Source organism: Oncorhynchus mykiss, chromosome 11 (genome assembly GCF_013265735.2).
Source record: "Oncorhynchus mykiss isolate Arlee chromosome 11, USDA_OmykA_1.1, whole genome shotgun sequence".
NCBI classification, from domain to species: domain Eukaryota; kingdom Metazoa; phylum Chordata; class Actinopteri; order Salmoniformes; family Salmonidae; genus Oncorhynchus; species Oncorhynchus mykiss.
In genome coordinates this window covers 38,076,082-38,103,975 of record NC_048575.1, presented here as the reverse complement: position 1 = coordinate 38,103,975, position 27,894 = coordinate 38,076,082, and the positions used below count along the sequence as shown (strand labels likewise).

General features: G+C 42.9%; 1 protein-coding gene across 1 annotated transcript; it reads left to right on the top strand.

Moving 5' to 3' along the window:
- Nucleotides 1-141: 141 nt before the first annotated feature.
- Nucleotides 142-20,063, top strand: LOC110535666 (serine/threonine-protein kinase PRP4 homolog). The gene is made up of 15 exons (XM_021620812.2): nucleotides 142-289; nucleotides 5,723-6,940; nucleotides 7,206-7,364; nucleotides 7,698-7,859; nucleotides 7,962-8,043; nucleotides 8,285-8,492; nucleotides 11,311-11,378; nucleotides 11,548-11,641; nucleotides 11,909-12,056; nucleotides 14,048-14,185; nucleotides 14,413-14,566; nucleotides 16,193-16,307; nucleotides 18,305-18,456; nucleotides 18,603-18,689; nucleotides 18,972-20,063. Exons 1-15 carry the CDS (start codon nucleotides 228-230, stop codon nucleotides 19,173-19,175), a joined length of 3,051 nt encoding a protein of 1,016 aa, XP_021476487.2. The 5' UTR covers nucleotides 142-227; the 3' UTR covers nucleotides 19,176-20,063.
- Nucleotides 20,064-27,894: the final 7,831 nt, after the last annotated feature.

The following is a 27,894-nucleotide window of genomic DNA, read 5'->3' as shown; positions in this document are numbered from 1 at the left end:
AAAGTCAAAGGCTAAGACTAGTAGAGAATGTACCTCCTTCTCCTTGTCACTGTCAGCATACTTTGATACATCACTGTCCCCTGGTGAACAGAAGTAGAACGTTTGCATTTTCAGTCAACACAGTACGTCGCCGGTGCTGTAGAGGGCAGATGTACAATTTATTGCAGTTGTGTGTACAGTGTACAATACTTTGAAGGAAGGACCCCCGCCTTCCCCGGCTGAGGAAAATGGCCGACGTAGAGCTGGAAATCGAGTCTACAAGAATGAATAATAATGGGAACGAACACGTGTAAGACATTTTAGAAGATTACACAGTCATGCAATTTATTTGTTGTAGGTTTATTCGGCTCAGTGATTTTGGCAAGTCAACGTTGTGGTCGTTGTATCTGTTTTCTTCAGCATTAAAACAGTACTAGGCTAGCTAGCTTGCTAACTATATAGAGCTAGCCTGCCATCTCGACTTAGCTAGCACCGAGTGGTCGAACGTGTTTGCTGACATGTTTACATGTTTTCTATACATAAACCCCAGATAAACTATACCATAAACCATTCAAACCCTAGTATCATAACATGTGCCTTTATATTCTAGCTATTTTGCTCGCTATCTAGCTAACAATACCAATTGCATCAGTAAGAAGTTAAGGTAGCAAGCTAGCCAGTGTTTGCGAGCAAGCTAACACGTTAGCTGGGTAATTCTCACAAAACTTGACATTTGACCAAACAATTTACATTTTTCACGAAATGTTATATTGGATCACTGAGATTAGGATATGTACTTATCTATTTCATGATTATTCTTATGTTGTTTTGTTTTTACAGTTATGCATTTTACCTACATTTCCACAACTACCAATACAAAAATGCTTCATACCTTAACGTTACACGTAACAGTTCTCAGTCCAAAAAAGTTTAACAAATCCATATTTTAATATATTTTTTTACATTAATATTTTTCTTTTCCCGTAATGAAAAGGCCTGAGTTAAACTTAGCACTGAAAATAAAAAATATTAAAAATACAATTATTTTGTAATTTCTCATTACCATCACATAGCGGTTTTAATATTTTGTCATCACTTGTGTATACATGTTTATTTTAATGTACACATATTTGGATAAAGAACAAAAGTAAAACTATTAGATTAAGCCAAAGTTTTTTTTCCCCTAATATTTCAAAAACAAATGGTGCATTTTATGGTAATTATGAGCAGGTTTTGGAGACTGCATGTTTCGGTAATGAATGTTGGATAGTTTGCCATTGAAAAACTCTACTGATCTCTCTGAGATTTTGTAATTTGTTAATCCCAAATGATTTGCATAATACTAAAATCACTAATGCAATTTACTAAAATACCCCTTAATTACAGTACAAGTACTGTAATCACATGCATATATTTTCAAAAGTAAGAATTTTATTTTTAAGGTCTTTACAGGTAGTATTGCTGTATTTGGACATTTGTGGTTGTAAGGCATTTTAGATGTATTTCTGGATTGAATGGGATGCTAGGGGCAAACGGCATAACACAATATGCCTATAAAGTATTTAAATACATGAGATATGGACCAAAAACTGTCTTGGGAATATTAAAGGTAGACTCAGCGATATGACGTAGCTGCAGAAAGTAAACAGCATTAGGGGGTCAATTTCCGCCACAACTAAGAGCGTTGAAGCGCAAACCCCAACTTCTCCTCTGTTCTGGTGCCCTGACTACCATGCTGTGAACAGCGTGAAGCGAACCCATACACAGATACTGTGTATCACTGTTTTAGAGCTAAGTCTTGCATCTCGCTCATCTCAATATCTGCGGTGCTGCTCGTGGCAATGTCATTTTGCTGAGTCTACCTTTAAACAACAGTATACAGTGGCAAGAAAAAGTATGTGAACCTGGACTTCTGCATAAATTGGTCATAAAATTGGATCTGGTCTTCATTAAGTCACGACAATAGACAAACACAGTCTGCTTAAACTAACACACAAACAATTATACGTTGTCATGTCTTTATTGAACAAACCATGTTAACATTCACAGTGCAGAGTGGGAAAAGTATGTGAACCCTTGGTTTTAATAACTGGTTAACCCTACTTTGGCAGCACTAACCTCAACCAAACATTTTCTGTAGTTGCGGATCAGACCTGCACAATGGTCAGGAGGAATTTTGGACCGTTCCTCTTTACAAAACTGTTTCAGTTGAGCAATGTTCTTGGGATGTCTGGTGTGAACCGCTCTCTTGAGGTCATGCCACAGCATCTGTCAGGACTCTGACTGGGCCACTCCAGAAGGTGTATTTTCTTCTTCCTGTTGCATCACCAAACTTATTTTGAGCTTCAGTTGGCAGACAGCCTTACATTCTCCTGCAAATTGTCTTGATAAACTTGGGAATTCATTTTTGTGTTGATGATAGCATGCTGTCCAGGCCCTGAGGCAGCAAAGCAGCTCCAAACCATGATGCTTTTTTTGGGACAGCAGTGACTTCTTCTGTGGTGTCCTCCCATGAACACCATTCTTGTTTAGTGTTTTACGTATCGTAGACTCGTCAACAGAGATGTTAGCATGTTCCAGAGATTTCATGGGCCAGCCTAGTGGTTAGAGCGTTGGACTAGTAACCGAAAGGTTGCAAGTTCATATCCCGAGCTGACAAGGTACAAATGTGTCGTTCTGCCCCTGAACAGGCAGTTAACTCACTGTTCCTAGGCCGTCATTGAAAATAAGAAATTGTTCTTAACTGACTTGCCTAGTTAAATAAAGGTAAAATTAAAATTTCTTTAAGTCTTTAGCTGACACTCTTAAGATTCTTCTTAACCCCATTAAGAAGAATGGGGTTAAGGGTAGCCTAGTGACTTAGACTTGCCTAGTTAAATGAAGATAAAACAAATTAAGCATGCTGTGCTCTTGTAGTCATCTTTGCAGGATGTCCACTCCTAGGGAGAGTAGCAACAGTGCTGAACTTTCTCTATTTGTATTACTGTGGACTGACAAACATCAAGGCATTTAGAGATACTTTAGTAACCCTTTCCAGCTTTTCAACAATTCTTAATATTGGGTCGTCTGAGAACTCTTTTGGTCGAGGTATGGTTGACATCAGGCAGTGCTTCTTGTGAAAAGCAAACTCAAATTTTGTGAGTGTTTTTTTATAGGGCAGGTCAGTTCTAACCAACATCTCCAATCTCGTCTCAATTATTGTACTCCAGGTTAGCTGACTCCTGACTCCAATTTGCTTTTGGAGAAGTCATTAGCCTAGGGGTTCACATACGTTTTCCAACCTACACTGTAAATGTTTAAATTATTTATTCAATATAGACAAGAAAAGTACAATAATTTGTGTTATTAGTTTAAGCAGACTGTGTTTGTCTGTTGTGACTTAGATGAAGATCAGATCAAATTTTAAGACCAATTTATGCAGAATTCCAGATAATTCCAGAGTTCGCATACTTTTTCTTGCCACTATAGGTGAGTGTGAAAACAAGTACAGATGTAAAAAATGGTGGATATCCTACTTTAAGTGTTTGGGTTGCTCTTTGCTGAAACACGAACTGCCGATTGTGGCTTAAAGTAAGTTATATTTCTTATACGTAATCAAATGTTGTTCTTACAAAAAAATCAGGTTTAAGGAATGGGCCTAGTAAATAGATAAAGTTTCCAGTACAGCTCACCAATTGACTATAAATGAGACTTAATTTATTATCATTACTGAAATTAAGGTTCTTATTATCTAAACTGACCTAAAAATGATGTTGTAATGAGAAATGTGTTTTGGTAATGAGTACCTTAACTCAATATGCAAATATTAGGAGACAGCCATTATGAGTCAGAAAACAATTGACCCATTCACGCCTCCATGTTGGTAAGATAATGGTTCTGATTTTTTCACAATTTGAGCTTTTTAGCCGTGCTGGTAATGAGAAGTCCAAGGGGGTGTTTGAGAATAAGAATCTCATTTTGAAGGCATATAAGTGAATAAATTAACAATTTGTGCTCATCTAAGGACTACCCTTCTAGATTAGTGGTTCAGAAACTCTGGGGTGCACCCGTGGGGAAAATATTTTGGGGGATAGAAATGCCCCAAAAAATGTGGGAAAGTACTGCTTCCTCATGGCTAACTACCAGGAAGTTTGAAAAGACGGACTGAGAGGGCGGGGAGCTTATATTAATGGCATGTCTCTTGTGATGCGGTTCACAGCAGCACTGACAGATGTGTTGACCTGACAACTGTGTCAGAGTTTTGAACTACCCGTCACCCCCTTTTTATTCCATGCTGGCTGAAGACCTAGCTAGCCAGTAACTGTCTAACACCAGACACAGATGAAAGGGGAGACATATAACACAGGAGGTTGGTGGCACCTTAGATTTGTCATATTCATTATTCATTCATGATTCATTATATTTGCTGACACCCTACAGTCAAATTTTGGCACCAGTAGAGTAGCTACAGTATCTAGCTATATAAACCACGCCTCTCCGCAAACACGCCTTCTCCGATGTTGGTTACAAGGCTGCACTTATTTAAATTCGGTAAGAGAATATCATGTTACCATTGATGTATTAAAATGAGAGTTTGGGTGATGTCACCCTATCCCCTTAATAATCCTGCCTCCTGAATCCAAGTGTTTGACATGGGGAAGAGGACCAGTAACTTTATGATCAAACTTCATCAATGTAGAAGCAACAGTGATTTTTCATACTTTGGTAATTTTACTTGTTTTAAAAAAATTATCCTTTATTTAACTAGACAGGTCAGTTAAGAACAAATTCTTATTTACAATGATGGCCTACCCCAACCAAACCCTCCCCTAACCAGGACGACGCTGGACCAATTGTGCGCCGCCCTATTGCACTTTATTTTGGTTTCATCCAAATATCATCCAATTTCATGAAAAACGTGATTTTTACTGTTCATGACCTTGAACAAAATTTCAACTTACTCCTGAAAGTTTTAAATTGGGTAGTGCATCATCAGTTTTCCTCTTGTCATGTCAGTCATTACAGACCTATTTAAAACATTTCATAAATGTACAGATCAACTAGCCCATTTTGTTGTAATTGAGTTACTCAAATATCACATGAACACACAAGACATGTAGAATTGTAGGAAATTGCCTTTAAAACAGACAAAAAACATCTGCACCCCATGACAAAATGTGTAGAATTGCAGGAGATAAGCTTTAACCTGCTACAAAAATTATCCACCAACAAGAGGGGTGCGGTAATGAGACATGTCCACAGTCAGTGTTTTTACGTAATAAATATTATAATTTAATGTAAACTTCAACGAGTATACCATTTTTATGATTTATGGACAAAATTCGGCAACATATTTAGTGTTTTATTCAAGTGAGTTAGGTTTCTCGAAAGTAACATTTTATAAAAATGTTCTGTGAATTTAATCCGAAGGCATTTAAGTAATGAGAATTTGGGGTTAAAAATGTGCATATTAATTTATTTAAAATAAGACACTTTGGCAAAAAAGTTGACATCTTAGTCTTCAGAATGATAGTGGATTTTTGCATATGCATCATAGTTTTGTAACTCAATTTTCTACAGATATGTTTAAAACTGGTTTCATGAGAATCACCCAGCTAGCAGTAGGCTAAGTAACGTTAGCTATGGCGGTAAAGTCAGGAAGCAGGATAGTAATGTTTTGGTCGATGAATGTTGTAGCTAACCATGTTACAAAAAGTTATTTGTTTAAATTATATCTTTGACCAATCTCTTTTTATCTCCACAGGAAAGAAGATTTGGAGAGCAATGAGAAGAGTGGGAGCGAGGAGGAGAGTGTTGAAAATTCTGAAGATGAAGAGGACGATAAAGAGGTTGGAGAGGGGGCAGCTGAAATGAATGGAGAAAAGACAGCAGAGAGGTCCAAATATTACAGCAGTGGCAGCAAACACAAGAAAAAGAAGCACAAACACCGCAGCAAGCACAAAAAACACAAACACGCCTCCGAAGAGGACAAGGACCGCAAGCGCAAACATAGACACAAACACAAGAAACACAAACGTAAAGATGGCTCCTCTCCATCCGCCCCTGGCATCAACAGCTCCTCCAGCCACAGAAAAACGGACATATCCCCTGTATCTGATGACAAGGCTTTATTGGAGGAGTTGGAGAAACAGAGGGCCATGATCAAAGCAGAGCTAGACAGCCAGATGATGGAGGGGGGCAAGGTGCAGTCAGGCATGGGCCTCATCCTACAGGGTTATAACTCTGGCTCTGAGGAGGGAGATGGAGATGGGGGGGTCCGGAATGGGGAGCAGCACCAGAGGGGCAGCATGGCAAAGCCCCCCTCCCCCAGGGGTAGGAGTGGTAAATCCAGACGGGACACCACAGAAGCAGGCAAGTCCAGCTCCAAGCGCCACAGTCGGAGCAAGTCCAGGGAGAAGACTGGCAAGGAGTCCAAGTCAGACAAAACGACCAAAGGCACCAAAAACACCGCCGCCAAAGACCGTGGCCGCAGCAAATCAAAAGAGAGGAAACGCTCCCGGAGCAGGTCCAAAGAGAGAAGCAAGAAGTCTCCTTCCCCCTCTAGCAGGAGATCAGAGCAGAGGGGCGGCCGCTTGGATAAACGCTCTTCGCCCCAGAACGATGTCAGACCAAACGCGGTGCACGGCAGCCGGAAGTCCAGATCACGGGAGCGTCCAGGACGATCGGAGGCGGAGAAAGAGCCGGACAAGAGGCCGACCAAGTCCCCGTTTAAGGACACCTCGTCAGGGAAAGAGAATCGCTCTCCACAAAGGCGAGGAGGAAGGGAGCTCAGCAGCCCCCAGAGGAGACGCAGCACCTCCCCACGCTCCACCAGAGACTCCCAACGGGCATCAGCTTCAGCCTCTACCTCCAAACAGGGCTCTCCTTCCAGAGCAGCCAGGTCCCCAGCCAGGAGAGGCAGCAGTCGCTCCATAGACGCCAGGAGGAGGGATGCTGACAGACAGGGCTCCTCACCACTAAGGTCCGTTACTATGGAATAACCTGCAGTCCACCCCCTATTTCTCCAACTTTGAGTCCCAATGTTTTAATTTTTTTTAATGAGCCATCATTTATTTAAGCCTATATTATTATGAAATGTTTATGCAGTGCCTGTTTCTTGTCCCGTACTGAACAGCAGTAGAGGTCTGTACATGGCAAGGGCAACTATTACTTTTGTGTTTTAGGATTGGGCATTAAGAATGTGCTACTATGCACCACTGATCTTTTAAGCTTTCTCTCTCCTACAGGAAGCGAATACGGCCAGAAGCAGGACCAGGGGGTAGAGCGAGGTCACGGGAGACCAGCCCCAGAGGTGCTCCCCAAGGTCGCAGGATGAGCCGCTCTCCCTTCAGAAGAAGGTCTCCCTCGCCCTTCCGGAGACGGAGTAGATCTCCACTGAGACGCAGGTTAGATGAGACAAGCTGAAACTTTGTGTGTGTGGATGAGCTGGGCAAAATGGAATCTGCAAGAGTTCTTCCTCAATCCTTCAGAAATGTATTGAGATGATGCCTGTAAATAATTATAGTAATAGTAATAATACTGTATTATTATTGAAGATACTAGATTCGTATAGCTAGCTCCTTTCCGACTGATTCCCTTTCAGATTGTCTGGTTCTATTGATGAAGCTTTAGTGATGTCAGAGTAGGAGGCTCGTAAGCCAAGGTTGTCTAAGGGTTTGTTAAGTGTTTAACAAACCATTCAGAACAACACAAAGCGTTTCCTTTCCTGTGCGCTGCAGGTCACCAGAGAGGGACAGGTACGGCCGTCTCAGACAGTACGGCAGGCGCTCCAACTCCCGGGACCGGGACAGGAGGAGGAGACATGGCCGGGACGAGGACAAATTCAAGGGCAGCCTCTCTGAGGGCATGAAGGCTGACAAGGAGTCCTCCGAAGAGGAAGTGTGAGTAGAGGGAGAACACACACACACAAATGCTATACTCGGCAATATGGTAATTCTCTGGGTGATTGTGTGTTCTTGTAAGTGGGTTTATTTTGTGCTCAGGTTTGAGGATTTTGACGGTGAGGAGGTGGATGAAGAGGCCCTCATAGAGCAGCGCCGCCAGCAGCGTCTAGCTATCGTCCAGGTCAGTTCCTCTCTCATTCTGCTGTTGGACTGTCCATAGCTGTTTCAGGGATCCCCAAGTCCAGTGTTTCGTTTGTTTACAGACACATCCTCTATTTTTTTCTACTCAGATATGGGAATTTTCACGATTTGATTTTTCATGATACACCGCTGAAATTGTCCCACATCCAAACCAATATCTTATTTTTCCGGATCTCCATTGTTGTGACCTCTCTATGCCTGACACCTTTCTCCCTGCGCAGAAATACCGTGGCGGCAACGAGGACAGCATGACGTCTATGGCGTCGGATCCCAGTAGCCCCCAGAGCAGCACGCGGAGCCGCTCGCCCTCACCAGACGACATCCTGGAGCGCGTGGCGGCCGACGTGAAGGAGTACGAGCTGGAGAACCTGGACACGTTTGAGGAGAACATCAAGGCCAAGCAAGGCCTCATCACACAGGAGAAGGATGGTGAGTAAAGGGTCAGGCAAGGTGAAAATATATGCGCCCTATTTCCTACAGTATATGGTTGATACAACCATCCCAGCTCTGCAGATTTTGCTGTGAAGAGACAGAATAGTTAGATTATATGTTTTGGTACTCTCCATATGTTGCTTGTTTTTGGTTGCATGTCCAGGGATGGCTGTACAATTGCAACATCTACTTGGAGCTAACTCTGCAGAAAGCGCTACTGGGTGATCTGAAAAGTCATAGTCAATCGATAAATATTAATACTTTTAGCAAACATTTTTATCTTTAATTTACAGTCTGTAGAAACTATGACAATAGAAAGGTTCAGAACTTTTGTGAAACATCACAGAACAGTTGAAAAATATATGGCAAATAGAAATCCAATATGGATGGTGTTAAGAGACAGATGAAAGGGGTTGACTGGAGCTGAAGGGTGGGACTAATAACAAGGTAACTAATGTAAAATATACTGTGTCCATAAAATGCATATACAGTTGAAGTCGGAAGTTTACTTACACCGTAGCCAAATACATTTAAACTCAGTTTTCACAATTCCTTACATTTAATCCTAGTAAAAATACCCTATCTGAGGTCAGTTAGGATCACCACTTAATTTTTAGAATGTGAAATGTCAGAATAATAGTAGAGAGAATGATTTATTTCAGCTTTTATTTCTTTCATCACATTCCCAGTGGGTCAGAATTGTAGTATTTGGTAGCATTGCCTTTAAATTGTTTAACTTGGGTCTAACGTTTCGGGTAGCCTTCCACAAGCCTCCCACAAGCATCCCACAATAAGTTGGGTGAATTTTGGCCCATTCCTCCTGACAGAGCTGGTGTAACTGAGTCAAGTTTGTAGGCCTCCTTGCTCACACACGCTTTTCCAGTTCTGCCTACAAATTCTCTATAGGATTGAGGTCAGGGATTTGTGATGGCCACTGTGATGGCCAATACCTTGACTTTGTTGTCCTTAAGCCATTTTGACACAACTTTGGAAGTATGCTTGGGGTCATTGTCCATTTGGAAGACCCATTTGCGACCAAGCTTTAACTTCCTGACTGATGTTTTGAGATGTTGCGTCAATATATCCACATAAATTTCCTGCCTCATGATGTCATCTATTTTATGGAGTGAACCAGTCCCTCCTGCAGCAAAGCACCCCCCTCGACATGATGCTGCCACCCCCGTACTTCATAGTAGGGATGGTGTTCTTCAGCTTGCAAGCCTCCCCCTTTTCCTCCAAACATAGAAACTGGATGGTCTTCAGAGATAGATGGGAGGGGTTGAGGAAGGATAGGTGTAAAAACAAACAACGTATAACTATTGTATAATAGATTGTGTCCGTAAAATGTATATAGTATGTATGAACTGGAAGTAGAAGCCTAAGTGTTGTTCATTAGTTTAGTCCAATTAGGGAAGGGGTCATCGAGTTAGTGGAAAATGAAGGAAAATATAAGAAAAATACAACAAATAAAAAATAACTGTTCCCAACCGCTGTCGCGCAATGTTATTTTAGGGCTTATGTGACACAGCTCACTTGCCAGCAATTTTCTGTCCAATGGGCAATATCAAATGTGCAAAAATACCTTAAGAAATAGGTTGAGATTCGCACGTGGCCCATTATATTAGGCTTTCTGCATTACTGGGGTATAACAGTCATATGATAGATGTAGTTTGAAGGGAGCAGACTTAATTTCTTTCAAGCTATTTTTATAGCCAAACTTTTAGGAGTGGTATGTTTTCAGACTGAGAAATATATTTATTTCCAGGCAATGTAGTGAACTATAGCCAAATCATATTTAGGAAGTACATGTCCCTGGAAAGATAACTGACCTGTGTTTCTATGACCATGCATAGGCTATAGCCTACTATACTTAATTGAGACCACACACACGCACCTGGTCTCGCAGGTATGGCTACTGAACTGGAAGCAGCAGGAATGATGACAGCCACACTTGCTACGTTTTGCATATAGGATATAGCCTACGTTTTAGGAGGACGATTTGCAGGCAGAGACAAAATAAATGGGTAGTCAATACTTATTGAAAATGAAAAGGCGCAACACTCACTCACCATAGTAGCCTAACCTATGTGTGCGTTGTGCCTTTGCCTTTTCAATGATGATTTAAAAAATTGATTGCACGTCGACTCATGTTGGTTGAGCGCCCTCCACTTTCCATTATCAGTATTTATTTGCGGACACCAGTAAACTACAGTGTAATCATATTTAAGTTAACAGCCACGTGATTCTCCGCTCGTATAGACAGCCTACTCTATTTCCCTGAGACCACACATACTAGGCACGCTACTAGGGAGTTAGGCTACTGAAGTTGAATAATGCGGAAAAATATGTGCTTTTAATACAATTCCGTAGGATAACGCATACAAATCAGATAGACGACCGTTTACAAATAATCTGGCGGACAACAAAAGTATTTGCCCGCTCCCGCCCGCAGCATGAAAATTGCTGACAGTGCCGTAATGATTCTATTGTGTAGTTTCTGTGTTTTCATGTACCGTCTTTTTAAGCACATGGCCAAATTAATTTCCCCCTAGTGGGATAATAAAGTTGATCTGAAATTGAATCTGTCTGCTTGGGAGAAAGCTGACAATGCAGTAGTGACTTAACACATACGACTAACATTGACCAATGCAGGGGTTGTAAATTAGTCTTCGGTCCCCTATAGTCATTCAGTTGCATTCCTTCAGGTCATATTTTTAGGCCAAAACATGTGCCAGTCGGAGCATGTTTCTACTAATAACTCACAAATGTAACATTTTAAAACAAAATCTTGTTTCCTCCTCCCTCTTTCCTTTAGGACTCAAAAAGCCCTCAGCCCCTGATATGTTTACAGAATCGGACGACATGTTTGAAGCAGCCATTGATGTAAGTCTTACAGGAGCCTCATTCCCCTCCATGTTTGTATCTCTGATCTTTAGAGTGCAACTCTGGACTAGACACGCAAGCCCGTCCTTATCTTCTGAATGATCTGTCTGTTGCAGTAGATCATTATGTGAGTGTGGTTGAACCATTGGTCATATATATCTCTGTACAGAGTGCCAGGATGAGAGCAGCAGGTGTGGGGGGGAAGGACTTCAAAGAGAACCCCAACCTCCGGGACAACTGGACCGACGCAGAGGGTTACTACCGTAAGTGCCCTTGACTGTACACTACAAATGTTACTGTCATTCACTAATTCATCAATTAAAGGCTGCTGAGCTTTCTTTTCTCTACAAATCAGCCCTGTTTGGAAACAGTCCATGTAGTCTTACAGTATTCAGTGTGGTCCTTTGATTTCACGATCATTCAATATAGTGTTATTTTAGGCCTGGAAACTGGATATCTCATTGAGAAATGTCCAACACTTTATAAACATGCCCCTCATCTCTTCCCTCTGTGTGCCACCTGTATGTTAGGTGTGAACATCGGGGAGACGCTGGACAAGCGCTACGACGTGTATGGCTACACAGGCCAGGGAATGTTTAGCAATGTGATCAGGGGCAGGGACACGGCCCGCGCCGGACAGGATGTGGCTGTCAAGATCATCCGCAACAACGAGCTCATGTAGGTCCTCATGCAGGCAAGCCTCAGGACTCAAATGGCACCCCATTCCCTATATAGTCTACTACTTTTGACCAGCACTCTTGACCAGGGCCCATAGCTCTCTAGTCAAAAGTAGTGCACTATACAGTGCCTTGCGAAAGTATTCGGCCCCCTTGAACTTTGCGACCTTTTGCCACATTTCAGGCTTCAAACATAAAGATATAAAACTGTATTTTTTTGTGAAGAATCAACAACAAGTGGGACACAATCATGAAGTGGAACGACATTTATTGGATATTTCAAACTTTTTTAACAAATCAAAAACTGAAAAATTGGGCGTGCAAAATTATTCAGCCCCCTTAAATTAATACTTTGTAGCGCCACCTTTTGCTGCGATTACAGCTGTAAGTCGCTTGGGGTATGTCTCTATCAGTTTTGCACATCGAGAGACTGACATTTTTTCCCATTCCTCCTTGCAAAACAGCTCGAGCTCAGTGAGGTTGGATGGAGAGCATTTGTGAACAGCAGTTTTCAGTCCTTTCCACAGATTCTCGATTGGATTCAGGTCTGGACTTTGACTTGGCCATTCTAACACCTGCATATGTTTATTTTTGAACCATTCCATTGTAGATTTTGCTTTATGTTTTGGATCATTGTCTTGTTGGAAGACAAATCTCCGTCCCAGTCTCAGGTCTTTTGCAGACTCCATCAGGTTTTCTTCCAGAATGGTCCTGTATTTGGCTCCATCCATCTTCCCATCAATTTTAACCATCTTCCCTGTCCCTGCTGAAGAAAATCAGGCCCAAACCATGATGCTGCCACCACCATGTTTGACAGTGGGGATGGTGTGTTCAGGGTGATGAGCTGTGTTGCTTTTACGCCAAACATAACGTTTTGCATTGTTGCCAAAAAGTTCAATTTTGGTTTCATCTGACCAGAGCACCTTCTTCCACATGTTTGGTGTGTCTCCCAGGTTGCTTGTGGCAAACTTTAAACAACACTTTTTATGGATATCTTTTAGAAATGGCTTTCTTCTTGCCACTCTTCCATAAAGGCCAGATTTGTGCAATATAAGACTGATTGTTGTCCTATGGACAGAGTCTCCCACCTCAGCTGTAGATCTCTGCAGTTCATCCAGAGTGATCATGGGCCTCTTGGCTGCATCTCTGATCAGTCTTCTCCTTGCATGAGCTGAAAGTTTAGAGGGACGGCCAGGTCTTGGTAGATTTGCAGTGGTCTGATACTCCTTGCATTTCAATATTATCGCTTGCACAGTGCTCCTTGGGATGTTTAAAGCTTGGGAAATCTTTTTGTATCCAAATCCGGCTTTAAACTTCTTCACAACAGTATCTCGGACCTGCCTGGTGTGTTCCTTGTTCTTCATGATGCTCTCTGCGCTTTTAACGCCCCTCTGAGACTATCACAGTGCAGGTGCATTTATACGGAGACTTGATTACACACAGGTGGATTGTATTTATCATCGTTAGTCATTTAGGTCAACATTGGATCATTCAGAGATCCTTACTGAACTTCTGGGGAGAGTGTGCTGCACTGAAAGTAAAGGGGCTGAATAATTTTGCACGCTCAATCTTTCAGTTTTTGATTTGTTAAAAAAGTTTGAAATATCCAATAAATGTCGTTCCACTTCATGATTGTGTCCCACTTGTTGTTGATTCTTCACAAAAAAATACAGTTTTATATCTTTATGTTTGAAGCCTGAAATGTGGCAAAAGGTCGCAAAGTTCAAGGGGGCTGAATACTTTGGCAAGGCACTGTATAGGCAATAGGGTGCCATTTGGGTTTGTCTGGTCTCTGTTTCATTTATTGTTATGGGAGCATATTGCCTTTACCACCCATACATTTGAATGTGCACTCTCATTATAAGTATTCCATCTACATCTATGTGAAGCATCTGGGGTTTCCTTGAACGAGGGGAATTTATCTGATTTATTTATACAAATAAATAAAAAACAATCAATGCTTACCTTGCTGATTTTGTTTTGGGTCTCCAGGCAGAAGACTGGCCTGAAGGAGCTGGAGTTCCTCAAGAGGCTCAACGACGCCGACCCCGACGACAAGTTCCACTGCCTGCGCCTCTTCAGACACTTCTACCACAAGCAGCACCTGTGTCTGGTGTTTGAGCCCCTCAGGTACTGGCTGGGAGACTACCACTACTGCACTGTCACCACACTATGGCTATGTATTAAATGGCGACCTATTATAGGGCACTTCTGGTCAAAATTAATGCAATTTAAAGGGAATAGGGTGCATTTTCAGACACACCGTATGTCCTTAGTGGCTTTAATGGCACGCTGCAACGTGTTTGTCATCTAGCACACGGCTTCACTGGCTGTAACTCATGTCTTTCTTTTCCCAGTATGAACTTGCGCGAGGTGTTGAAGAAGTATGGTAAGGATGTGGGCCTCCACATCAAGGCTGTCCGCTCCTACACCCAGCAGCTCTTCCTGGCCCTCAAGCTCCTCAAACGGTGCAACATCCTCCACGCTGACATCAAGCCCGACAACATCTTGGTACGAGGCCCATACTATCACTATATTAGGAATGTGACATATGGAACATTTTGCTTAACTTTTAAACTGCATTTTCTTTTACGGTTTTCAGTAAAAAAAATAAAAAAATAAAATTCCACATTAATTCACAATGCAGAATAATGGTCCTATTACACATGTATGACCGCTAGGTACCGGGCAATAAAGTAACATCTTCCGCTGTTAGATATACCATTGAAAGCGCCTTGGTTACGGTATGTTTGTTTGTCTGTAAGGGTATACTACGGCTTTTTACATGCCAACGCGAAACCTTCTCTGGAGATAGTTTCGAAACGCCACTGAATGGGCATTTTACTTATCTGAAAAAGGAATGCTGCTTCTGAAGCGGGACTAATGTCCATCAATAGGCGACCAGAAGTTACAAGACCCAGCTCACAGATCACTGCACCTGTACATAGCCCATCTGTAAATAGCCCATCCAACTACCTCATCCCCATACTGTATTTATTTATTTATTTATCCTGCTCATTTGCACCCCAGTATCTCTACTTGCACATTCATCTTCTGCATATCTACTATTCCAGTGTTTAATTGCTATATTATAATTACTTCGCCACCATGGCCTATTTATTGCCTTACCTCCCTTATCCTACCTCATTTGCACACACTGTATATAGACTTTTTCCTACTGTTTTATTGACTGTATGTTTATTTTATTCCATGTGTAACCCTGTGTTGTTATATGTGTCAAACTGCTTTGCTTTATCTTGGCCAGGTCGCAGTTGTAAATGAGAACTTGTTCTCAACTGGCCTACCTGGTTAAATAAAGGTGAAATTAAAAAATTACAAATAATCTTGACCTGTCTGCATGCAGACCACTCTCTCCTAAAAATGTACTTCAAAGTTGGTTAAATACCGTGACTTAACAAGACATTTAGTCTAAAGAAAATGCATCTTCTGCAAGGAACCGACTCCTAAGATTCAGTTATTTTGAAACGGAGGAGCCTTATTAATTGCTGTACTTCCATGAACACAAACAATCGTATGTTTTCATAGCGAGGGACGAAGAGAGAGGGGAGCTTCACAGTATAGGCAGGTCGGCCACCAGGCAGACATAGTCAGAACCGTGCACTAGGCCTATCTATCGACAATCAAATGCTCTATCTCACAATGGAATGCTGTTTTTTGCAATTTCTTGGCATGCAATGTCTCGCAAATTCAGTAAAGCAGGGCCTGTCATCAAAGAATAGGCTAGGATATTCTACACACGACAGACTCATATCATTAGCGAAGAGAAAGAGCAGGCTAGCCAGCTGCACTGTGATTAACATTTTTGGGGGGTAAAAAAGTTACGGATCCCAATTTTGCTTATAAACGTTCACACCCCTACATTTATATATATCATCACATGACTGTTAACCACTGCACTGAGGCTGGGTCGTGTTCATAAGGCACCAAATGGAAGAAAGCGGACTGAAACAGGGAGGGACTGCCTGGATTCGTCCTATAAGAATCACTTGTTTTTTTTTCTTTCTCGTTTTCTGTAGTTTTTTTTTAAATTTATTTTTATTTAAGCGTTTTGCTACACTGCCCTAATGAATAAGATCCTGGTTTGATAGTGTCTGTTTCTCTATCTCTCCCCACAAGGTGAATGAGTCGAAGACCATCCTGAAACTCTGCGATTTTGGCTCGGCATCCCACGTGGCGGACAACGACATCACACCGTACCTCGTCAGCAGATTCTACAGAGCTCCCGAAATCAGTAAGTTGTGTTTGACTATGAAGATTTTTCTGTAATAATCAGGGATGTAAAACTCTTCACTTTAAACCTGCTTTGATCTCAAAATATATATATTTTTATTTAACCTTTATTTAACTAATGGAAACAAATGTAAATGCCAACAAAATAACTTTTTTGTTAGTGTGGTGTGTGTGTAACCATTATTTAACTAGGCAAGTCAGTTAAGAACAAATTCTTATTTATAATGACGGCCTACCAGAAGGCAAAAGGCCTGCTGGGACGGGGGCTGGGATAAAAATATATATGACAAAACACACATCACGACAAGAGAGACACCACAACACTACATAAAGAGAGACCTAAAGACAACAACTTAGTACACATGGTAGCAGCACAAAACATAGTACAAACATTATTGGGAAGAGAAAACAGCAAAAAAGGACAAGAGAGTAGAGACAACAATATATCACGCGAAGCAGCCACAACTGTCCCATCAAATTTTATTGGTCACATACACATGATTAGCAGATGGCATTGCAAGTGCAGCGAAATGCTTCTAGTTCCGACAGTGCAGCAATATCTAACATGTCATCTAACAATTCTACAACTACCTAATACACACAAATCTAAGTAAAGTAAAGGAATGGAATAAGAATATATACATATAAATACTGTCAGTAAGTGTCCATGATTGAGTTTTTGAATGAAGAGATGGAGATAAATCATCCACGTGAATTGTGTTGATCTGTCTGACAAAAAGTTTATCACCCATTGAGCTATAAAATAGGCGTGAGCAGACCTTCTTGACTTCTTCTCCCTGTGCATTCATAAGCGTCCGCTTAGTGCCCCAGCCCAACACATGATGGGGGGGCAACCAAATCTTGCTATAACCAGCCCTGTCCCTGTGTGATCACTAAATAATGTATGTTTCTCATATCAAAATGCATTACTGAGCACAGAATGCATCCCTATACGTCAACTACAAATCAAAAAATAATATACAGTATGTCCTATCAGAATGTGTGTGTGTGTGTGTGTGTAAAGTTGGTTTCAAATAGGCCTAGTGTGTTTTTTCCTTAATGCCACAATGAAAATTAAGATCATTATGCATTTATACTCCTTTCTACATTCCTTACTGCCCAATCACAGGTAGGTCTTTAGATATGAGCAAATCAGCCATTTTCTGCAGTAGCCGATTTCTATTATACACTAAAAAGTGTGAAGTTAAATTAAATTTGTTGTATTGGTGTGAATATCAGGGACAGGTTTGTGTGCAGAACATATAGAACACGGGAACAGGGTGGCAGGGCAAACCCTGTGGTATCACAATACTAGTGTAGTGATGCACCAATATTACATTTTTGGCAGATACCGATCATTTCCTCGCCAAAAGAAACGCTACCATAACCGATATTTCAAATTTTAGCGGCCTTTTAAGCATTCTAGTACAGTTAAATAGTTAACACACACACATGGACGCAGCGGTCTAAGGCACTGCATCTCAGTGCAAGAGGCGTCACTACAGTCCCTGGTTCGAATCCAGGCTGTATCACATCCGGCCATGACTGGTAGTCTCATATGGCAGCGCCCAATTGGCCCAGCGTCGTTCGGGCCGTAATTGTAAATACGAATTTGTTCTTAACTGACTTGCCTAGTTAAATAATGGTTACACACACACCACACTAACAAAAACATTATTTTGTTGGCATTTACATATGTCCCCATTACCAGTAAAACATCATCAAAACCTATTTCTTTCATTTACTTGCTGTGCTATTTCATTGTTCATTTTTGTCGTTTCATTCTCAACCAGGATACTTAACCTAGTATCACATCGTTAGTGAAATGTTGGTATTGTGATTAACCCCACTCTGAAAATTGCAGTTTACACAGATTTTTTTGAGTGTTTCCTTGCAGATTTTTTTTCTCACCTTTTTGGGCCCTCACCAGTTTTCATCGCTGAATGATGGTCTCACATATTTGGATCACATTCATTATGATGTCTCTCTCTATCACAGTCATTGGGAAGCCGTACGACTACAGCATAGACATGTGGTCGGTGGGCTGCACCCTATACGAACTCTACACTGGCAAGATCCTGTTCCCCGGCTCCTCCAACAACCACATGATCAAACTTGCCATGGACCTCAAGGGCAAGATGCCCAACAAGGTAAACTGTCCACATTACTGGACCTGGCTGGTTTCCTAGCGTCAACATTTTTCTCAAATTAGATTTTGAGAGGAAGTCATAACCTGGGGCATTGTACACTGTGCTGTAAGGTACAGAGGATGTAATGTTTCTTCCTTTCTTCTCAGATGATCCGGAAAGGCCTGTTCAAAGACCAGCACTTTGATCAGAACCTCAACTTCCTCTACATTGAAGTAGATAAAGTGACTGAAAGGGTTTGTATATGTTTTACTTTTCACCTGCTACGTTTTCAAGAAACAATCTAAGAAAGAGGGCAAAGCAGTTCCCTGATTCTATCAATCTTCAGTCTGTGGTTCAAGCATAAATAACTTGCTAGGTTTGCCAGGGCTAATCATGAAGGCTCATTCAGATGCTTAATGGTTTTTGAATGGTTTCACTATCTTACAAAAAATCTCACTTCTGCTTCCACCCCCTCCACCTACCGCCATTCCACCCCTCCACCTCCCTCCATCCACCCCTCACCGTCCCGTCCACAGGAGAAGGTGACAGTGATGAGCACCATCAACCCCACCAAGGACCTGTTGTGTGACATGGTGGGGGGCCAGCGGCTGCCCGAGGAGCAGAGGAAGAAGGTCCTGATCCTCAAAGACCTGATCGACGCCACTCTGATGCTGGACCCGGCCAAACGCATCAGTATCAACCAGGCCCTGCAGCACCCCTTCATCCAGGAGAAAATCTGACTTCAGACCAGCTCACATTATACCACTAGCCTGGTTCCAGATCCATTTGTGCTGTCTCGCCAACTATGGTCATTCTGATGTCAATTGCATGACAACAACAACCATTGGCAAAACAGATCTGGGACCAGGCTACTATACCACCACCACCCAGAGCAGCGATGTCAGGTTGAATACTGCAGTATGGCAGCCAAAAAGACAAGACCAGACTCCTCATTAAGAATGTTATGGATGTATATTTTTCCCTCCCCTTATTTTGATTGATGGGTACTATAACCTGGTATCTAGTTTTATTGTAAATAGGTCATTGAAAATTGACATTCAAAAAAATGTTTTAACTGGCAATGAAATGACAGACATTGACAGAATATAATTACTGTAAATATGTCTATTGCGTTGTTGGAAGAATCAGTGTTCATCAGTCTAGAAATTTGGGTCGTGTACTAGTCGCATCAAGAAGATGATACATAATGGCACATCTTCTGCAGTTTCTTTTTTATGATTACAAACATTGCTCATTCTGCTACGATGCACGCTTTTGAATGTGCATTCTTTCATTGTGCCCTAGACGTGTGTAGCGCAGGCCTGTGTAATGTAAATGCTCTGTGTGCGTAGCAGCAATTATGTCCCATATGTAATGGCAGTACAATACCAATTTCACAGGTCACAGGCCTGTGCTTAAGGAATGGACTCTCCTCAGAAAAATAGGAATGTTCCATTTCAAGCACGGTCATTGTGTTATTTTACAGAACAGCCTCGATTGACTCCAATGATTTCACAACTTCTCTTTATTTCTCACTTTTTCTCTCTCTCTGACATGGTCCTGGCTATAGGCTCTCAGCCTCGTGCATGAGCCTTGTGTGTAAAACACATAAATGCCACTCTCCCTCATTGCTCTCCTATGTTGTGTTCACACAGTTTATTAGGTACACCCATGTAGTACCGGGTCGGATCCCCCTTTGCCTCCAGAACAGCCTGGATTATTTGGGGCGTGGAATCTACAAGTCTGAAACGTTCCACAGGGATGTTGGTCCTTGCTAACGCAATGGCATCACACCACCGCCACCAGCCTGTACCGTTGACACCAGGCAGGATGGGTCCTGCTGCGTATGCCAAATCGCTTCAGGATTCGACAGACCAGGCAATTTTTTTCCACCTCTTTTTATTTATTTTTTTAACCCCTTTTTCGCCCTAATTTCATGGTATCCCATTAGTAGTTAGTCTTGTCTCATCGCTAACCCGGACCACGCTGGGCCAATTTTGCACCGCCCCATGGGTCTCCTGGTTGCGGCCAGCTGTGACAGAACCTGGACTCGAACCCATAATCCCTAGTGGCATAGCTAGCACTACGATGCAGTACCTTAGACCACTGTGCCACTCGGGAGGCCCTATTTTTCCACTTCTCAATTGTCCAGTGTTGGTGATCGCGTGCCCACTGGAGCCTCTTCTTCTTTTTAGCTGATAGGAGTGGAACCTGGTGTGCTCGTCTGCCGCAATAGCCCAACCGTGACAGGAATCGACGAGATCTGCGCTCGGAGATGCCCTTCTGCACACCACACTGTGCCATTATTTGTCTGCTTGTGGCCAGCCTGTTGGCTTGCACGATTATTGCCATTCTCCTTCGGCCCCTCACCAATGAGCTGTTTTCGCACCATTCTCGGGACACCCTACACACTGTTGTGTGTGAAAAGCCCAGGAGGCAGCTGTTTCTGAGATACTGGATCCGGCGTTCCTGGCACCGACGATCATATGACATACAAAGTCGCTTACTCTTTTTGCCCATTCTAACGTTCAACCGAACAGTAACTGGATGCCTGTCTGCCTGCTTTATATACAGTCGTGGCCCAAAAAATTGAGAATTACACAAAAATGAATTTCCACAAAGTTTGCTGCTTCGGTGTCTTTAGATATTTTTGTCAGACGTTACTATGGATACTGAAGTATAATTACAAGCATTTCATAAGTGTCAAAGGCTTGTATTGACAATTACATGAAGTTGACGCAAAGAGTCAATATTTGCAGTGTTGACCCTTCTTTTTCAAGATCTCTGCAATCTACCCCCGCATGCTGTCAATTAACTTCTGAGCCACATCCTGACTGATGGCAGCCCATTCTTGCATAATCAATGCTTGGAGTTTGTCAGAATTTGTGGGTTTTTGTTTGTTCACCCACCTCTTGAGGATTGACCACAAGTTCTCACTGGGATTAAGGTCTGGGGAGTTTCCTGGCCATGGACCCAAAATATCAATGTTTTGTTCCCCGAGCCACTTAGTTATCACTTTTGCCTTATGGCCAGGTGGTCCATCATGCTGGAAAAGGCATTGTTCGTCACCAAACTGTTCCAGGATGGTTGGAAGAAGTTGCTCTCGGAGGATGTGTTGGTAACATTCTTTATTCATGGCTGTGTTATTTGGCAAAATTGTGAGTGAGCCCACTCCCTTGGCTGAGAAGCAACCCCAATGGTCTTAGGATGCTTTACTCTTGGCATGACACAGGACTGGTGGTAAGCGCTCACCTTGTCTTCTCCGTACAAGCTTTTTTCCGGATGCCCCAAACAATTGGAAAGGGGATTCATCAGAGAGTCCTCAGCAGTCCAATCCCTGTACCTTTTGCAGAATATCAGTCTATATCAGAGAAGTGACTTGTTTGCTACCATTCTTGACACCAGGCCATCCTCCAAAAGTCTTTGCCTCACTGTGCGTGCAGATGCACTCACACCTGCCTGCTGCCATTCCTGAGCAAGCTCTGTACTGGTTGTGCCTCGATCCCACAGCTGAATCAACTTTAGGAGACGGTCCTGGCACTTGCTGGACTTTCTTGGGCGCCCTGAAGCCTTCTTCACAACAATTGAACCGCTCTCCTTGAAGTTCTTGATGAACCGATAAATGATTGATTTAGGTGAAATCTTACTGGCAGCAATATCCTTGAAGCCCTTTTTGTGCAAAGCAATGATGACGGCACGTGTTTCCTTGCAGGTAACCATTGTTGACAGAGGAAGAACAATGATTCGCTGGAAAGCATTTTTCAGGTCTCTCCCGAGATGTTCGATCGGGTTCAAGTCTAGGCTCTGGCTGGGCCACTCAAGGACATTCAGAGATTTGTCCCGAAGCCACTCCTGCTTTGTCTTGGCTGTGTGCTTAGGGTCGTTGTCCTGTCGCAAGGTGAACCTTCGCCCCAGTCTGAGAACCTGCTCCAGAGCAGGACTTCATTAAGGATCTCTCTGTACTTTACTCCGTTCATCTTTCCCTCGATTCTGACTAGTCTACCAGTCCTTGCCTCTGAAAAACATGCCCACAGCATGATGCTGCAACAACCATGCTTCACCATAGGGATGGTGCCATGTTTCCTCCAGAAATGACGCTTGGCATACAGGCCAAAGACTTCAATCTTGGTTTCTTTAGACCAGAGAATCTTGTTTTTCATGGTCTGCGAGTCCTTTATAGGTGCCTTTTGGCAAACTCCAAGCGGGCTGTCATGTGAGTTACTGAGGAGTGGCTTCCGTCTGGCCACTCGACCATAAAGGCCTGATTGGTGGAGTGCTGCAGAGATGGTTGTCCTTCTGGAAGGTTCTCCCATCTCCACAGAGGAATTCTGGAGCTCTGTCAGAGTGACCATCAGGTTTGGTCACCTACCTGACCAAAACCCTTCTCCCCCGATTGTGCAGTTTGGCCTAGTGGACAGCTCTAGGAAGAGTCTTGGTGGTTCCTCTATGTTCTTGGGGACCTTCAATGCTCCAAAAAATGTTGGGTACCTTTCCCCAGATCTGTGCCTCAATCAATTTAATTTACACCAATTAAGTTGTAGAAACATCTGAAGGATAATCAATGGAAACAGGATGCACCTGAGCTCAATTTCAAGTCTCACAGCAAAGGGTCTGAATACTTATGTAAATAAGGTATTTTTATTTTTAATACATTTGCAAAAAAATCTAAACCTGTTTTCGCTTTGTCATTATGGGGTATAGTGTGAGAACATTTTTTATTTAATCCGTTTTACAATAAGGCTGTAACATAACAAAATGTGGAAAAGGGGAAGGGGTCTGAATACTTTCCGAATGCACTGTATCAAGCCACTGCCACATGACTCACTGTCTATAGGCGCGATCCATTTTGGGAATGGGATGGTGTACCTAATAAACTGAGTGTATATTCCTTTGTTATCATCGTCTTCATTTTAAAGATTTTCATGTTTGATTCGTTTGTTTTTTCACGGAGGAATAAAATTGTGATTTATGTAAAGAATTGAGTTTCAGCTGATGTAAATAGAGCACCTTCAGTGTACCAAAACTTTTAGTAATAAAATATTTCATATTCAATATTGTTTTGGCGCTCATCTTTTCTCAAGTACAATACAAATGTACAGCACAGTGTATTTTCTCCAATATCTATTTCCTGTATTGAGCATTGTGTTCTAATTATTGATTTTTGTGGTGCTGTGGCTAAGGAAAATCGATAACTGGATAGGGGGCTTCATTGTATTTTCTATGCAATACTAGTTGAGTTTCTCTTAAGGTTTGGATGCTGACTGAGGAAGGGGAAACCTGTGAAAATATGAATTCAGATTGACAGGTATCCCCATTTCTCTCCATTTAGCATTGAAGTTCTTGCCCTGTGAGAGCACCAACCAGGGCCCTGACAGGCTGGCCCCTGACACCCCTACCATTTCAGACAGACTGTGGAAAACTAGAGCTAGAGACGGAGTCAAAAGGGGATAGAAATGACTCTGAAGGGAACTGTTCTTGTCTGAAACATTTGCAGCCTTGGAGCTTCAAAGTCAAAGTGCCCATCTCACGTGTCCAGTCTTCTGATGCTACCCAAAAGCTACCCTTTTGAGTCTTCCATTTCATCTCGGTGATTGCCGTGTTCAGTCACTGTGGCTTCTAAAAGGCAGAGAGCATTTAGGAAGTCTTACAAAGTCCAGGGGAAAGGTAAAATAAAATGAAGCCTAGCTCTACTGATGTCAAGGGCACCGAAAGGACTTGAAATGGGTGCTAATGGGTTGAGTTGCCACTTTAAAGGATTGGTAAATTATGGGCATTGTGAAATGGCGAGGAGGTCAATCCGAGAGTCTCTCACAAGAGGACAAGATGATCCATTGCCTGTGATCTCTGGAGCCACAGAGAATCTTCAGAGGGAAAACCTTTGGTCAAAATACAAGAATTTCAGTGTATTAGAGAAGATTAGGGATTTTCTACCAAAACTATTCCATATCACAGAATGGTTTAGAAATCCTTCTTTAACCTGTCCCCTCCCCTTCATCTACACTGATTTGAAGTGGATTTAACAAGTGACACCAATAAGGGACCATACTGTAGCTTTCACCTGGTCAGTCTATGTCATGGAAAGAGCAGTTATTTCAAATTGTGCACTCAGTATAGGTCAACCTCACTGACTGGGGTCTACCATATGGGGGTCATCCCAGATTATAAAAATAAAAAATCAAATTAATGTGTGTGTTACCCATTATGACAACCTGAATCTCCTTGCCATCCAAGTGAGAGGAAAAACCCACAATTACACCATGGCATATCTGCATAAATAAAATTAGATTACTAGATGTTACACTTCATTTTATGTAGCTAAATATTGTGTATCTTGAGCGGTACTTACTTGTAATTAATGTGTACTTATTAGTGGAGGCTCCTCAGAGGAGGAAGGAGATGACCATCCTCAGTGAATATCATAAAATGTTTAACTATAAAACATAAATAAATGTATCCATTTTAGATAAAACTACACAAAATATAATCATGTCACCAAATAACACTGGAACTCTTCCAAGTCAAGGTAAGCTTTTGGTATTACTAATTTATTGCCACCAGGGCCCACCGGTATAACTGCTTACTTGACTGTACACTGTAACGTTACTGCATGATTGTAGCGGGTTTACTAACGCATTAGTTCCAGTAGCTACGTATGCTGACTATGACGTTACCTTAGCTAATATGGTGACAACGATGTAGGCTCTGTGTAGAGGTTTGGCTTGGAAATCGCCTGGTCACATACAGCTGATGTGTTGTGCATTGAAGTCCACAAGCGAAGGGAACAGGTGAGAAGGAGAGCGCATGGATGTGAAAAGGAATACAACGGAGCCCCTAGTTCCACTCTTCATACCCCTGATACCTCCTTTGTCCCACCTCCCACACATGCATGACCTCACCCATTACAACCAGCATGTCCAGAGATACAACCTCTCTTATCATCACCCAGTGCCTGGGCTTACCTCCGCTGTACTCGCACCCCACCATACCCCTGTCTGCGCATTATGCCCTGAATATATTCTACCATGCCCAGAAATCTGCTCCTTTTATTCTTTGTCCCCAACGCTCTAGGCGACCAGTTTTGATAGCCTTTAGCCGCACCCTCATACTACTCCTCCTCTGTTCCGCAGGTGATGTGGAGGTAAACCCAGGCCCTGCATGTCCCCAGGCATCCTCATTTGTTCACTTCTGTGATCGAAAAAGCCTTGGTTTCATGCATGTCAACATCAGAAGCCTCCTCCCTAAGTTTGTTTTACTCACTGCTTTAGCACACTCTGCTAACCCTGATGTCCTTGCCGTGTCTGAATCCTGGCTCAGGAAGGCCACCAAAAATTCTGAGATTTCCATACCCAACTATAACATTTTCCGTCAAGATAGAACTGCCAAAGGGGGAGGAGTTGCAGTCTACTGCAGAGATAGCCTGCAAAGTAATGTCATACTTTCCAGGTCCATACCCAAACAGTTCGAACTACTAATTTTAAAAATTACTCTCTCCAGAAATAAGTCTCTCACTGTTGCCGCCTGCTACCGACCCCCCTCAGCTCCCAGCTGTGCCCTGGACACCATTTGTGAATTGATCGCCCCCCATCTAGCTTCAGAGTTTGTTCTGTTAGGTGACCTAAACTGGGATATGCTTAACACCCCGGCAGTCCTACAATCTAAGCTAGATGCCCTCAATCTCACACAAATCATCAAGGAACCCACCAGGTACAACCCTAAATCTGTAAACAAGGGCACCCTCATAGACGTCATCCTGACCAACTGGCCCTCCAAATACACCTCCGCTGTCTTCAACCAGGATCTCAGCGATCACTGCCTCATTGCCTGTATCCGCTACGGAGCCGCAGTCAAACGACCACCCCTCATCACTGTCAAACGCTCCCTAAAACACTTCTGTGAGCAGGCCTTTCTAATCGACCTGGCCCGGGTATCCTGGAAGGATATTGACATCATCCTGTCAGTTGAGGATGCCTGGTCATTCTTTAAAAGTAACTTCCTCACCATTTTAGATAAGCATGCTCCGTTCAAAAAATGCAGAGCAAAGAACAGATAGAGCCCTTGGTTCACTCCAGACCTGACTGCCCTCGACCAGCACAAAAACATCCTGTGGCGGACTGCAATAGCATCGAATAGTCCCCGCGATATGCAACTGTTCAGGGAAGTCAGGAACCAATACACGCAGTCAGTCAGGAAAGCAAAGGCCAGCTTCTTCAGGCAGAAATTTGCATCCTGTAGCTCTAACTCCAAAAAGTTCTGGGACACTGTGAAGTCCATGGAGAACAAGAGCACCTCCTCCCAGCTGCCCACTGCACTGAGGCTAGGTAACACGGTCACCACCGATAAATCCATGATTATCGAAAACTTCAACAAGCATTTCTCAACGGCTGGCCATGCCTTCCTCCTGGCTACTCCAACCTCGGCCAACAGCTCCGCCCCCCCCCCCCCCCCCGCAGCTACTCACCCAAGCCTCTCCAGGTTCTCCTTTACCCAAATCCAGATAGCAGATGTTCTGAAAGAGCTGCAAAACCTGGACCCGTACAAATCAGCTGGGCTTGACAATCTGGACCCTCTATTTCTGAAACTATCCGCCGCCATTGTCGCAACCCCTATTACCAGCATGTTCAACCTCTCTTTCATATCGTCTGAGATCCCCAAGGATTGGAAAGCTGCCGCAGTCATCCCCCTCTTCAGAGGGGGAGACACCCTGGACCCAAACTGTTACAGACCTATATCCATCCTGCCCTGCCTATCTAAGGTCTTCAAAAGCCAAGTCAACAAACAGGTCACTGACCATCTCGAATCCCACCGTACCTTCTCCGCTGTGCAATCTGGTTTCTGAGCCGGTAACGGGTGCACCTCAGCCACGCTCAAGGTACTTCACGATATCATAACCGCCATCGATAAAAGACAGTACTGTGCAGCCGTCTTCATCGACCTTGCCAAGGCTTTCGACTCTGTCAATCACCATATTCTTATCGGCAGACTCAGTAGCCTCGGTTTTTCTGATGACTGCCTTGCCTGGTTCACCAACTACTTTGCAGACAGGGTTCAGTGTGTCAAATCGGAGGGCATTGCTGTCCGGTCCTCTGGCAGTCTCTATTGGGGTGCCACAGGGTTCAATTCTCGGGCCGACTCTTTTCTCTCTATATATCAATGATGTTGCTCTTGCTGCGGGCGATTCCCTGATCCACCTCTACGCAGACGACACCATTCTGTATACTTCCGGCCCGTCCTTGGACACTGTGCTATCTAACCTCCAAACGAGCTTCAATGCCATACAACACTCCTTCCGTGGCCTCCAACTGCTCTTAAACGCTAGTAAAACCAAATGCATGCTTTTCAACCGTTCGCTGCCTGCACCCGCATCACCACCCTGGATGGTTCCGACCTAGAATATGTGGACATCTATAAAGTACCTAGGTGTCTGGCTAGACTGTAAACTCTCCTTCCAGACTCATATCA

Bases quoted from the DNA above. Each gene is read 5' to 3' on its own strand.
- LOC110535666 (XM_021620812.2), top strand. From the start codon at position 228: ATGGCCGACGTAGAGCTGGAAATCGAGTCTACAAGAATGAATAATAAT. The intron at 16,308-18,304 runs GTAAGTTGTGTT...TCTCTATCACAG, and splicing joins CTACAGAGCTCCCGAAATCA to TCATTGGGAAGCCGTACGAC. The intron at 18,690-18,971 runs GTTTGTATATGT...TCCCGTCCACAG, and splicing joins TAGATAAAGTGACTGAAAGG to GAGAAGGTGACAGTGATGAG.